Raw genomic sequence first — 13,677 nt, forward strand, 5'->3', positions numbered from 1 at the left:
AATTCATGTACAGAAGCTGAGGGAGAGGGAAAAGACATGGATAACTGCAAAAGTTATGAAGCCCAGAGACAAAAAGGAGAGTGGCTTCCTTGACAATGAGGAGATGAGGAGAGAAAAGTTTGATTAGGAAGATCAATTATGCTCTGAACATATTGAAAAGGACATGCTTATGAGACATCTCAGTGAATGTGTCCAGGAGAAGTGAGACTAGAGCTTAGTATGGAACTTTGGAAGTCATAGCTTATGGGATCATTGAGAAGAGTATAAAGGGAGGGGAGAAGATATCCCAGAGCAGAATGGGGAGGGTGTCCAATTCAGGCAGCAGGACATGGAAGATAAATACCAAAAGATATTGGGAAGAAACCAGCAGGTTAAGAGTCATGTCATATTAGTGAAGTTTATTTTTGAATATTGTAAGTAATTTTCTCACAGTGGGGTAATTAAGTCATTTTTGTCATTATTTTCATTCTATAGCTTTTGAGTGTTCTTCAGGTCTGTAAGAAGTAGCATTCAGTGATTCATAGTTGTGAACTTAATGCCTAGGAGGATATTGGTATCCTCAGCATAAATAAGGAAATTGAAAGATGGATGAGTTGTTGGAGAAAAATAGTGAGTTCCCATTAGAATGTGTTGAGTTTAAGATTTCTTTGAAACATCCAGTGTTTCAATGTCCAATAGGAACTTAGTAATAGATGACTGGAAATATAAAGAATGTGACAGGCAATGTAAGAACTTTTTAAAAGATTCTTCTGAAGAACAATCCTCTGAGTGACTAATGAAAAAGAATCAACATATTTTCGTGTTTGGAAATTAAGGTTGTTAAGTAGTAATAACAAAATGATGGCCAGTAAGTTTTTGCTTTTCAGTTGTTATGCAAAAAGAGGCTTCAAACCTTTTAACATACAATATAATCAAATTTAAATCCTAATTATCTTTAATGAGTATCAACTCAGATAAAAGAGTAATGTAAAAATAAAGGAATATGGTGGGCTCCATTGATTCTTTGAAGAGGCAAGGTTAAGAGCATGTATAAATAAGATTTCAGATCATTAGAAAGAAAAGTTCTAAGAAGAAAAAAAGATCACACAGATAAGCTGTGTAAGTAAATCTGTAAAGGAGTCCTACTTTGATCTACATAGTAAACAATAGGCAAACTTCTAGAAGAAGCTATCTGCATAGGTTCCTTCCATTCCCCCAAATCTCATTCACTTATCCCCTTGCAGCATGGCTTCTGACTCCACCCCTCAACTGAAATTACTTTCTGCAAGATTCTATCTCTTAATTGTTAAATACATTCTTTGTTTGAACCCTTCACTCTTGAAAATGCTACAACATTCTACAATATTAGCAACAAACCATAATTTTTGGATATGCTCTCTTTCCTGGTTTTTTATGACATTATTCTTTATTAAGCTACATGGATAATTTGCCAGCCTATCTGGTTGCCATACTTAATCAGTTTCCTTCACTGGACCATTGTTCATGTCTTATACCTTATGGGTGGACTCTGTCCAGAACCTTCTTCTTTTCTTACTCTTTTTGAGTTCATCAGCTTTCATAGGGTTCAGTTATGATCTGCAATCTAGTCATCATCTCGATCCCAATCTTACTAACTGCTCCTGGATATTTCCATTTCCATTTGAATTCCATAGGAATTTCAAATTCAGTATGGCCAAAATAGATGCCATTACCTTTCCCACTAGACCCATTCCTTTTCTTAATTTCCTATTTCTGCCACTCTCCTTCTGGTAGACACAGGTTTTTAATCCTGAAGTAATCTTCAACTTTTCATCTGCCATATCAAGTCAATTAACAACTTGTATCAATTCTATCACCTTCTACCACATTTCTTGCTATTCATGACACAAATTTAGGCTGTCATAGGACTGTTCTAATGGCCTTCTTCCCCAGCCCTTACCTTCCCCAGTCAAATCCATCCCCCTCTTCCCCGACAATTGATATATCAATATTCCTGCAACAGAGGTCTGCCTATGTCATTCCACTATGCATTAAGTTTTAGCAACTCCCTACTGTCTTTTGTACAAAACACAGAATCCTTTTTTGGCACTTAAAATCCTCTGTAATCCAGCTGTTATCTTTCCAACTTGCTTTCACATTACTCCCTATCATGTCTACTGTGTTCCAAACTAGCCTACCTTCTTTTCCATATATAGTATTTCATTTCCCACTTTGTGCCATTACCTAGACCATCTCCCATGGCTAGAATGCTCTACCTCATCAGCCCAAGCATGCCTTGCAGGTTCAAGTCAGGTAGACAGACCTCTGAATTGACTCCCACCTCAGGTTCTTACTAGTTGTATGACCCTGGGGAAAGAGCTGAACCATTCTAAACCTCAGTTACCCTTTCTTTAAAGTAGGGATAATAACAGCAGCTTTCTTTTTAGTTACTGTGAAGTGCCATGAGACAACGTGTATGAAGTGCTCTCCTAATTTTAAAGTAATAAATGTTGGCTATTATCTTCCCTAGTTATTCATACTTACCTTCATTACCACAGCTACATCTATAATTAGCTTACGCTTACTTTATAAATATTTTCTATTTTCTTTTCTGTGTATTTGTTGCTTCCCCCTCAAGGATAATATCAGCTCTTTGAGGCAGGGATTATTTAATTTTTTTAGATACTGTTCTTAGGACAGTATCTGATACATCATTAGTATGTAATAAGTGCCAACTTAGCTAATCCATCCCAACAAGAAACTGAGTCAGGTTTTTGTCACCCTTATGACCCATTTCTATAGCCTATTAAGATATCCTAAAATGTTGATATTCTTTTTTTTCTTCAACATTTTAAACCCCCATCCATGCTGAGAACTGTTTGGTTGATTGCATTTTGGTTTTGTTAGTGGAATAAATCTTTATCATTTGTTTTGTAGCTCTTTTCTCTGTACATATATGTGTATACGTATATGTATGTATATATATATATATATATATACATGTGTATATTTGTATATGAATATATGCTTAATATTTATAGTTTCCTTAAATAAAATGCAAGTTCCTTGAGGAAAGAGATTGGGTTTTGTTTTTTGTCTTCTATTTTTTTTTTTAGGTTTTTGTAAGGCAAATGGGGTTAAGTGGCTTGCCCAAGGCCACACAGCTAGGTAATTAAGTGTCTGAGACTGGATTTGAACCCAGGTACTCCTGACTCCAAGGCTGGTGCTTTATCCACTACGCCATCTAGCCACCCCTGTCTTCTATTTTCAATGACTAGCCCAGTACCCAGAACATATATGATAGGTGCTTCATAAATACTTATTGATTGTTTTAGCGTTTCAATTTGGTGTAGCTACTTGTAGTTCCTAATATTATTTGGTGATAAAGGATATCATTGTCATTGTGGTTTTTCAATAAGCTCACATGTCAGAAACTGACCAATTGTATCTTTTTTTCAGTCACCTTCAGAATTTGTATTCCCCCCCCCCCCAGGAAGGAGCAAAGGCAGTCCTCTTTTTATTTTTTTTATTTTCTTGTTAATATTGTAAATAGGACAATTTGATATGATGATGAAGGATGATAAAGGGAATATCTCTCCCATTTATATAAAATTCTTTTTTTCTTATTTTAAAACAAAGGCTGTATGTCTCCAAGCCTTGAAGCTTTACCTCTTGTCAATGAAGGTTGACGTCAGTGAACTAATTGGCTCTTGTTGTGCATAGGTACCCTGACATGCCCACCGCTGCTGATGTTGTGAATGCCTTAGATCAACAGGCACTCGCGTTGATCCTGAGAACATACGGGGAAGAGAAGTATGCCAAGAAAATCGCTTCAGCAATTGTTCAGGCACGCAGCATCTACCCTATCACCAGAACCCAACAGCTTGCCAGCATCGTTTCAGGTATCCCCATTAATTCCAAACAGTGTCTGAGAAGGGAGGGAAAAATATATATATATATATGTGTGTATATATATATGCATATATACACATATATATATATATATATATATATATATATATATATATATATATATATATATTAATCCCCAAAGTCCCAGAGGGATCTATTTGTTCTTGAGATCATACAGGATCTAATTCTACTTCTCCCTCTCTGATGTCAGTTTTATTTTTGTTTTGTAAGCACCCATTTTACATGAAGTGATTTATCATTGGTGCCTACCAAGGTGGGGAACAGGGAGTGACAAGAGCAGAGGGAATTCTTGATCCCTTCATGAAGCTGATAAGCATCCAGTATCAGATATGACATAGCCTGCCTTAGTTTTTCAATTTCTGCATTTTAATATTTTGAAGAAAGTAACATCACATTGCCCAGTTCCTAAAATAAAATCTAGTGACTCACACCTCTATTCTAAACGACCAGCTAACAAAGGGTATGTGATGTATAGGTTATTTCACTTTGTGAATGCTAACTAAGGCAGCCTGAGGGCTTTATTGAAACATTTCATCTCTTTTGCTGTTCCCCATCTTAAACCTCCTGAACCAAAATCTAGCTAGGAGACGCTTTATTATAGGCTCCCTTTTTGAAGCCAAAGTAGTTTCACAGCTTTGTCCCAGGATAAAAGTTTTCCAAGGCAAAAAATACCTCTGCTGTAGTTAAATGCTAATGGAGAATGGAGAGTTTGGGTTGGAACTCTGAAACACACAACTTGTAGTTGCCATTAGTAGGAGTCAAAAAAAAAAACTAATGAAATTTTATTCTAGTTTCTGTTCATTGTTGTATCTTCAGTTCCCAAAAGAACTAGAAAACTTAAGGAGGTGTATTTGAGTTCTTTATAAATGGAACTGGAGATTGGCTGCCTCTACCTTAGAATTACTCATCATTTAGGGAACTCAACTTAATTTTAATTTCATTAAATCACATCATTAAAAGGTAGAGATAATTTCATTTGTTTGTCATAATTTAATAAGATCATGTTCCACCTATGATGATTGTGGCTTACACAATAAAAATCATTTACTCCAACTTCAATTTCTTTAAGCTCTCTACCTCATGTTCCTTAATGTGGAGATTATTTTTAGACCAGTAAGTCTTGTGGACTCTATTCCCTGGTATCTTTCCTAAGTAGAAGTAGTGCCTTAGATGTGACTGCATTAAGTCAAACTCAATTTCAAGGAGCTTTCTCTCTTCCCACTCATTCCCACTGACCCTGTCCTACTCAGGTCCTTTCTGGTATTCAGCAAGCTGGGTATTCTTCTGTCTTCCATCTCAGAAAGTGAAATAACCAAAAGTCAAGCATTTACCCCATGGGAAAAACATAATCACATGAGGCTAGAGCTTTATTTCATCTATGTGTCTGTCCCCAGGGCTGAGTACTCTACTTCGAATATAGCCAATGAGGAATAAAAGTTTTACATGATAAAAATATAAAATGTTAGAATTGTAAGGTACCTTAGAGATTATGTACTTCATTCCCTTCTTGTCTAAAGAAACAGACTCAGAGAGACTGACTTTTTCAAGGTTATATATTTAATTAAGGACTAGGCTTGAAAACAGAAACTCAGGAATTCTAAGCTCAACTGTTAACTTGTCCTTGAGAAGTAATTTACTCTCTGCCTAACATGTAGATCGTCGAAGTGATTTATCTAGAGAGAAATAATGGACAAGTTTTTTGTATCTTACAGCAATATCATGGGAATCATCTTTGTTGAAGTCCTACTTTTGTGACTTGGGAACAATCCAGATCTTTCAGTCATCCTCACTAAACATCCTACTCTGAAGGCCTTTTTGTGGTATGGGATGAGCTTGGACTTTTAGGGACTGTGCCAGCCTCTTGAAGATCTCAGTGAGCTGGAAAATCTTCCCAAGGGCCTGGTCCTCAAGATGGACTGTATGAATCCCACTGAAACTCCAGCTCAGTTATGTTTTGAGAACCTCATCACCAGATTGGCTGAAAAGTAATTAATTTTTCAGCCACAGCAATTTTACAAGGACTCCTGCCAAGTTAACAGGTTATGATCTTTGTGAGGAATATTCTTTCCATCTATGATAGAATCAAATGCTCAAAGTATAGCAGTCATATGAAGGTACAAAAAAAAAAATGAATCCATCAACATGTTAAAAAAAAAGAATTTCTATATGAACCCAGTTAGAATCCTGCTCTCAGAAATAATAATCACAACTGATATTTCTCTAGTATGTTACAAAGTATATCATAATAATAATTTCAATGGACCCTCCAGACCCCTAAAGAAAAATCCAGATTTAAAAAAAGAAGAAAATCCAGATAAAAAGAGGCTGTATCTCTGCTGAAGCATCAGCCCATACTTTAGTGACTTCACTATTTGTAGATGAGACCTTCTGCTGAATGAGAAAATCTAAAGAACATATACTTGGAAGGTCCTGCTCATTTGTAAGTGTTTTTCATGAAAGCATTATTTGATATGCTTGTCCTGCTAAGTGTGAAGGGTGTAGAAACAGAAGTGAACCCAGCCTCCCCCAGGGAGAACCCAAGGGCCTGGGGGAGAATGGCCATAACATTTAAGTAATATCTGCTCCTACCCCCTCTAAAGAGTCATTTTACAGACTCAAGGCATGTATTATTGTATTAAAATTGATGAAGAAAAATGGGTTGCAGTCTAGTGCAATGGACAGGAGGCTGAATATGGTTTTAGAAGACCTGACTGAGTTCACATACCTCCTTTTGTCTCACATGACTTGGGTGACTTTGTATAAAAAGCACTTCACCTCGTGGCCTTCCTCTTCAGTTCCAGCCTTTGGAGTCCTTGCCTTCCATGAGACTCAGCTTGGGTCCTGCTCTTTCTAAAGGTTATGGCATATGCTCCCAGGTTTAAATGCCTTCCTTCCTAAACTACCTGGTATTCGCTTGGCATAGATTTTGTATTTACTTGTCTTATCACTTCTTCCCAGTTATACTCTTCTTGTGCACAGAAATTTGTTTCTCTTTAATTTTCAGAGCCTCATACAGTTCATGACATAAGATACAGGGAATAAATCTGTGTTGATTGAATAAATAAAAGAATGGATTAACAACAAGCACAACTGATGTTATAGAATCTTAAAAATTACACGTTTTCTAATTCTCTCTCCACTTTTAAAGTGATCTTTAATTCTTGTATATACAAATTCCTCCTTGCTAATGTGATTTTAGGTCAACATGTGATAGACCCATGACTTCACTATTTGTATGAACTCCTTCCACTAAGCAGATAATCACCCACTTCTGTAACTTACAGCTTTAAAGATTGTTGTGTGACCTGCCCTGCCAGTAAATATGAGAGGTAGATTTTGAACTCAGGTATTCCTGATTTCATGACTCTCTTCATCCTGCCTCTTACCTTCTCAATGTGTCTGTACCATCTGATGATGCCCCTTGTAAGAAAGAGAGGTTGTCTTCTCTTTTCATGATCTGCAGATAGTAGCAACATTGTTAGCCTGGTAAAGCAGAGTACAGGACACTAGGGAGTTGAAGGCAGTTCAGTTTACTCTAGGGGATCCAGGGAAACAGTGATTATCTTAAACCCTGAATTGGTATCATTTCTTGAATATGATTTTTGAGTTCCAGATTCAGACCTTTTCTAAAATTTCTGCTTAGAACCTCATAATGATATTGAGGTTAACCACAGTTTTCATAGTCTGGCCAGCAAAGTGTACATTCTAGCTGGTTCTACCCAGCTAGAAAACCTGTCAGTTCAATTTTGGTTATAGAATATTTAGAATATATAGTTCTGTGTCTATTATTCAAGGTTAAGTTCCCAGAGGCTCATTACAAGAGGTTGGTCAATAGGTGGAATTTTTGTCCAGAAATGTAGAAAATAGATAAAAAATAAAGAATAACCCCCCCACTTCTGCTTTTTGCAATGATTGTAGTCAGATTTCCAGAAAAGGTGAAGATATTAAGGATAACATAAATTTTAGACCATCCACACAAATTAACTTAACTTGTCATTCTGAATAGATGATCTTTTTTCAGTGATGAACAAGTAGATATCAAGTTCATCAGTAGATGGCTAGACGACACCAGCTAAATTGAAAAGATAGATCATAGCAATTTCTTAAAAGCTATTGAAGGATTTGCCTTTATATGCACCCCAAAGCAGCAGGGAATATCACAAAACAGTGAAAAGCAGATGATGGAAATGAGCCTGCCAAGAGTTTGGTGTGAAGCCAACTAAATCGGATCATCATGAAAGCAGTTGTAAATTAAAGTGGAAAGATGGGCATCTAGGTGGTACAATGGACAAAGCACCAGCCCTGGAGTGAGGAGTACCTGAGTTCAAATCCAGCCTCAGACACTTAATAATTACCTAGCTTTATGACCTTGGGCAAGTCATTTAACCCCATTTGCCTTGCTAAAACTAAAAAAAAAAGTGGAAAGACAACAAATAGATGTGAAATGAAGCAGATTTGCCAGAATTTCTTTTATATTCTGTTCTCATCTATGATTATAGTAGAAGGACTTTGTTTGGTTGTCACCCTTAGGTACTAATATATGAGAAAACAACATTAAAATACAGGTGAAGATGAAAATAGAACAAATATCTAGCTCTGGTCATTTATATAGAGCTGAAATCTCTGAAGACAACAGGATTTTTAAGGAATTCTGATATTAGTGTTACAAGAATTTTTACATTAGAGATTAATTTTTAAGATATCTTAAATAAAATCTACCCTTTAAATACTAACATTCTCCCTGCTATGAATTTGGAACATCTGGTCTCTTCAAAGAAATTGTTAATTAAAAAAAAAAACAACCTTGGAAATGGATAAAAGTAAAGCTAAATGACTCATCAGTTCTTGAAAGACATATAACCTCACAATTTCAGAATAATCTAAATTACAAGTGATTTAAGAGAGACAATAGACAGATGTAAAATTGGTATATGTAGGATGCAGCATCTTACTACTAGCTTACATGTGCCTTAGGCATGTTATAAAAGATAATAGATTTTATCTATCCATCTATCATCAGGGATTGGAATGATTAGAAAATGCCTCTTTTCCAGTGTGACTTTTAAGGTAGCCTAATGGACTAGACTGGGAATCAGGAAGATTCAAGTTAAAATTGTGCTTTCAGATCTTGTTGGCTGGGTGACCAAATAAAGTGTGCCATCTTTTTCGGTCTCAATGTCCTCACCAGAAATATTATATTAAAGAATGCCAGAAAGCACATGCAGAGCACTTTTCAAACTGTGAAGCTAGTAAAATGCTTGCTCTTAGTATCTATACTAGTGGGACAGTTCACAAGTTCCACAGAATTTTGAAAGAATCCGATGAACATCTCTGTACATTGACTAGATCTGCTTTAGAGGATTTATGAAAAGACATGGATGAGAAGGTGTGCATGTATTGGAATATACACCTTTGAAAGGAGTCATTACAGTATTATTGGATTTTACTAAGCGATAGCTAGTTAGTTCTGAATCCTATCAATCTTGGCATTTATACTAAGAATGAAATCAGAAGATAAAAAAGCAAATTACAGCTAAATGAAAGGATGGCTCACTAGCTCTCTTTTTGATGAGAGAAATAATGGAATTGGTAGAGTTGTGTTTCTATTCATCCAAAAGCAACAAGGTTTGTTTATGACTTAGTTATTCATCTTATATTATAGTGCTTTATGGTAAACACTTGCAAAAAGGACTGTCAGAAAGATAAACGCAACCTATGATTCACCATCTATTGCAAAGAAGTTGGAGGAAAAGAAATATTATAAGGGATTCAATAAGCCCCTCTATTTACAGCATATTAGCATATAGCCAAAGCATTCCTGAGGGGAAAATGTAGAACCCTAAATACTTTGATCAGCAAAAAATGAGAGAAATAGTCAATGAACTGATCATAAAACTAAAATAAAGTAGAAAAAACAGCAAATTTTAATGCCTCAACTAAAAACAAAAGCAGAAAATCTGTAATAAATCAAAGTTGAACAAAATTAAAAGAGAAAAAATCTGAAGAATAAAAAAGAAAGTGGTTTAAAAAAAACAGAAAAGTCATTAGCTAGTCTGATTAAAGGAAGAAAAACCAAGATGCTAGTATAAAAAAAATTAAAGAGGGAATTCCAACAAACAAAAAGGAAAAAGGGTTATTGGAGCCTAGTTTTAGAACTGACCATCTTGTCCAATCCCCACAGATAAAGAAACTGAGGGTTAGAAATATGAAATGGCCTACCCAAGATTACCTAGGTATTAGTTGGTAGAGTTCAGATTTAAGCCCTGATTTGCTGACTCAGTTTAGGGTCTCTGAATTCTACCATGCTACCCTCCAAAATTATCCTTTTACTATCACATGTCAACAAAATCGACCATTTAAATGAAAAGGATAAATACTTATGAAATATAAAATGACTAGAATAGAATTATAGAATAAGAAATAGGGAATTTAAATAATCCAATTTCAAAAAAAAATGAAAAAGCCATTCATGAAATTCAAAAAGAGAACAACCATTAAATTAGACTAGTTGGTTTTATAGGTCGATTCAAAAATAATTCACATACACAAACTCTTTGAAACACTAGAAAAAAGAAAGGATACTACCAAATAATGATCTTGATACTTAAAGTGATGAAAACAAAGAGGAAAAAATTATAAAGCAATATTCCTAATATCAATATAAAAATTTTTTTATGTTTTTTAAAAGGCCATGTCAACACGTCAAAAGGATTGCAGTGTGGCTAGAAATAGCCTATTAGGAATGTAAAATTAGTTCAACTATGGATATAATAGACCATATTAATAACAAAAACAATAAAAGTCACATTATTTAAATAGATGGAGAAAAGGCTTTGAGAATATGCAGCATCCATTTATGCTAAAATAAAAGAGAGAGAGACTTAAAATCCATAGGTATAAATGTTACTTTCTTTACTATAGTAAATTGTATTGATCCAAAACCATGATCCAGCTGGATCTTGAGGGGGGTGAAAATCAAAATTTGTAATCAGCATATTGGTAGACCAGAATTCTCACTTCCAGGCTCTCTTCCAACAAGGTGTCTTCCATGCATATTTTACAGTTATACCAGACTTCTTGACAGGTTTATCACTGATAACTTTGTTCAGTATCCCCTCTGATTATTAACATAAAGGGAGACAGAACATCAAGAAGTCTGCCCTCCACCTTTGTCAGGAGCAGTCACTTTTTCATGTGACAAATATTTAAAGAGCCATCACATCCCACACAAATCTTCTCAATTCCAGGCTATTTTCAATCATCACTAATTCTTTCAGCTACTGTGTCCTGGTTTCATGTCTTTACTCTACTAGTCCCTTTCCTTAGAAACAAATCCAGCTTGAAATGTGGTATCCAGAATTGGGCAAATATAGTTGGACTCCATCTGAATAGATTGGGATCATAAGCCTCTTCATTCTTGGCCATATATTTCCATTAAGGCAATTTACAGTTATTTTAGTTCTTTCTGTTGCCACTTTATAGTTTCCACTCCTACTGTGTTCACAGCCCACCGGCCTTCTCATGTCTTTGGCACTGGAGTCTGTTTTCCAACTATATCTCTCCATCTTGTCCTTGTGCAGTTATTACCAGATAAAGGTTGTAGTCCCTTTCAACCTTTAAGAATCTCTGATGCTCTGATTAGAGTAGACTGAAATTACACGGTTGTAAAGCTTGTGTGAGGTATGAGGAATTGGTTCAAGGTTGGTTGAGACTGTTGAATTGAAATATATGGTGTGATTAGCACCTGAAAAATAATTTAAGTAAGGTTTATTGTAGCTCATGTGCTAGATACATGTTTGAAATATAATGTTTGTTAAAGAATAAATCAGTGAAAGATTTGTATATTCTCAGGATAAAATTTAGTTCATGTAAAAGCAATTAAGTTGAAAGTAGTTACTGACAATCAGTTAAATTATTTCCTTCACTTTTTTAGAATGTGTCACCCATGTACTTTGTGGAGTGCAAAGAAAGAATATTCTCTTCCCCCATGCTAACCATTTCTCAAGTTAGTATTCTTTCCTCTGGCTTCAGCCCTTGAAATTTGGAAGAAAGAGCATGGACTTATTTGGAGGAGGCAAGTGGTGGTGGTGCCGTGGGGGAGAGAGTCAGGAGGGGCTGTGGTGCCCATCCAGCTTCAGATACTTCCTGGCTGTAGAGCCTGGAGTAAACCTCTTCTCCTTAGTCTCCCCATAATAAAAAGGGGACCCTACCTCACAGGGTTGTTGTGAGGATCAAATGAGATAATCTTTGTAAAACCACTCAGCAGATTACCTGGTGTGTGGTAGGCATTGTTTGCATGGTACTGCCCGGTGCATGGCTGGTACTAGCTGGCATGTGGTAGGTGCTGTGTGCATGGTACTGTCCGGCTAATGATTGGTGCTACATGGATGGTACTGCCCGGCATGTGGTAGGTGCTGCATGGCCTGGCACATGGTAAGTACTACGTGGATGGTGGTGCCTGGTACATGGTAGCCACTGTGTGGATGGTACTGCCTGGCATGTGGTAGGTGCTATGTGGCCTGGTGCATGGTAAGCACTATGTGGATGGTGTTTCCTGGTGCGTGGTAGGTGCTGTGTGAATGGTACTGCTTTCTCTCTGGTTGTACAGGGAGATAGGCTAGAGAAATAAGGAGGATTCAGCATCAAGATAAAGGAGAATAGAAAGTAAACTATTCATAAGACCTGGGTAACTGCTATGAAAAGTGATTTTGATCAGATTTTAGGAACTGTGACCTACACATCTGCTTGATGGACACTTATTGTTTCTATCCTGATTGCAACCCCCCACCACCCCCCAACTCCCTGGCCATCTTCACAGTGTGCCATATATCCTGCCTTCCCTCTTCACCCATCTGTATTTTCAACCTGCCTCCTGCAACACTGTTGGGAGCCAGGGTCTCTAAGCTGTTTGATACAGTCGCAGCAAGAAGACTCAAGGCAGTCATACTGCCTGATGGAATAACATTTCCTTCTTCAACATATATATATAGGGATTCCATATATACTCATATTTATAGGTCTATTATTGATTGCAAAACTTACTCATCCTAATAGTGGAATGACTATAAAGGAAGGATTTCAGAGAAATTCCTTGAATAAAATAGATTGTGAACTCAGTCCAAATTTAACAGGACTGCCTCTCCCTGAGGCATACAAAAGGCTTCAACATTATGAAATCTTTGGAAAATACAGTACTGGTAGTTCCAGGGAGACGTCAGAATATATACAGGGAAAACAGATCCAAGATGGGTTAGCTAGAATTCCAGGGAAATTAACAGCTTTGCCCCCCTTATCATACACAGGAATATATGATAAAGATGGTGAGAGAATAGTTAGTATAGGTAACCAATATGTGAACTCTAACAGCCTTAGTTTATTGGGAAAGAATAAAAAGTCATAGAAACCGTAGCATCTACCAACAAGGGCTGAAAGGAAAATTGGTTATTAAAGGAGTCAACGGACAGGTGGACAAACATAACTACCCTCACTATAGGTTGTCAAGGGAGCATATCGAAAAACATTACATATGCGGCACAAAATCATAAAAGCATTCCATTAAACAAATTATATCAAAGATTATTATAAGGAAAGTTCTGTTTAATTAATAATTTTATTATGCAGCAACAAACTAGGCAACAGGCAGTTTGAGGTCATCACGGTCTGAGCAGGGAACAAGAAAATTAACTACATGATTGATAATCACACTTGTAACCATATGAACTATATGATTAATGATAAAAATTGTACACTTTTGTAACCAAGGAAATGATTTTAGTTTGCTTGTTT

At 36.3% G+C, this 13,677-nt stretch overlaps 1 protein-coding gene across 2 annotated transcripts in view; it reads left to right on the plus strand.

The window, feature by feature from the left end:
* METTL15 (methyltransferase 15, mitochondrial 12S rRNA N4-cytidine) overlaps nucleotides 1-13,677 on the plus strand; it is a 215,740-nt gene that overhangs the window by 173,161 nt on the left and 28,902 nt on the right. For both annotated transcript variants that reach the window (XM_074230411.1, XM_074230412.1), the window contains exon 5: nucleotides 3,682-3,860. In XM_074230411.1, the coding sequence (XP_074086512.1) occupies nucleotides 3,682-3,860 (179 nt within the window). The remainder of the gene's footprint in view (nucleotides 1-3,681; nucleotides 3,861-13,677) is intronic.

Source organism: Macrotis lagotis, chromosome 3, assembly GCF_037893015.1.
Source record: "Macrotis lagotis isolate mMagLag1 chromosome 3, bilby.v1.9.chrom.fasta, whole genome shotgun sequence".
Classification (NCBI taxonomy): Eukaryota; Metazoa; Chordata; class Mammalia; order Peramelemorphia; family Peramelidae; genus Macrotis; species Macrotis lagotis.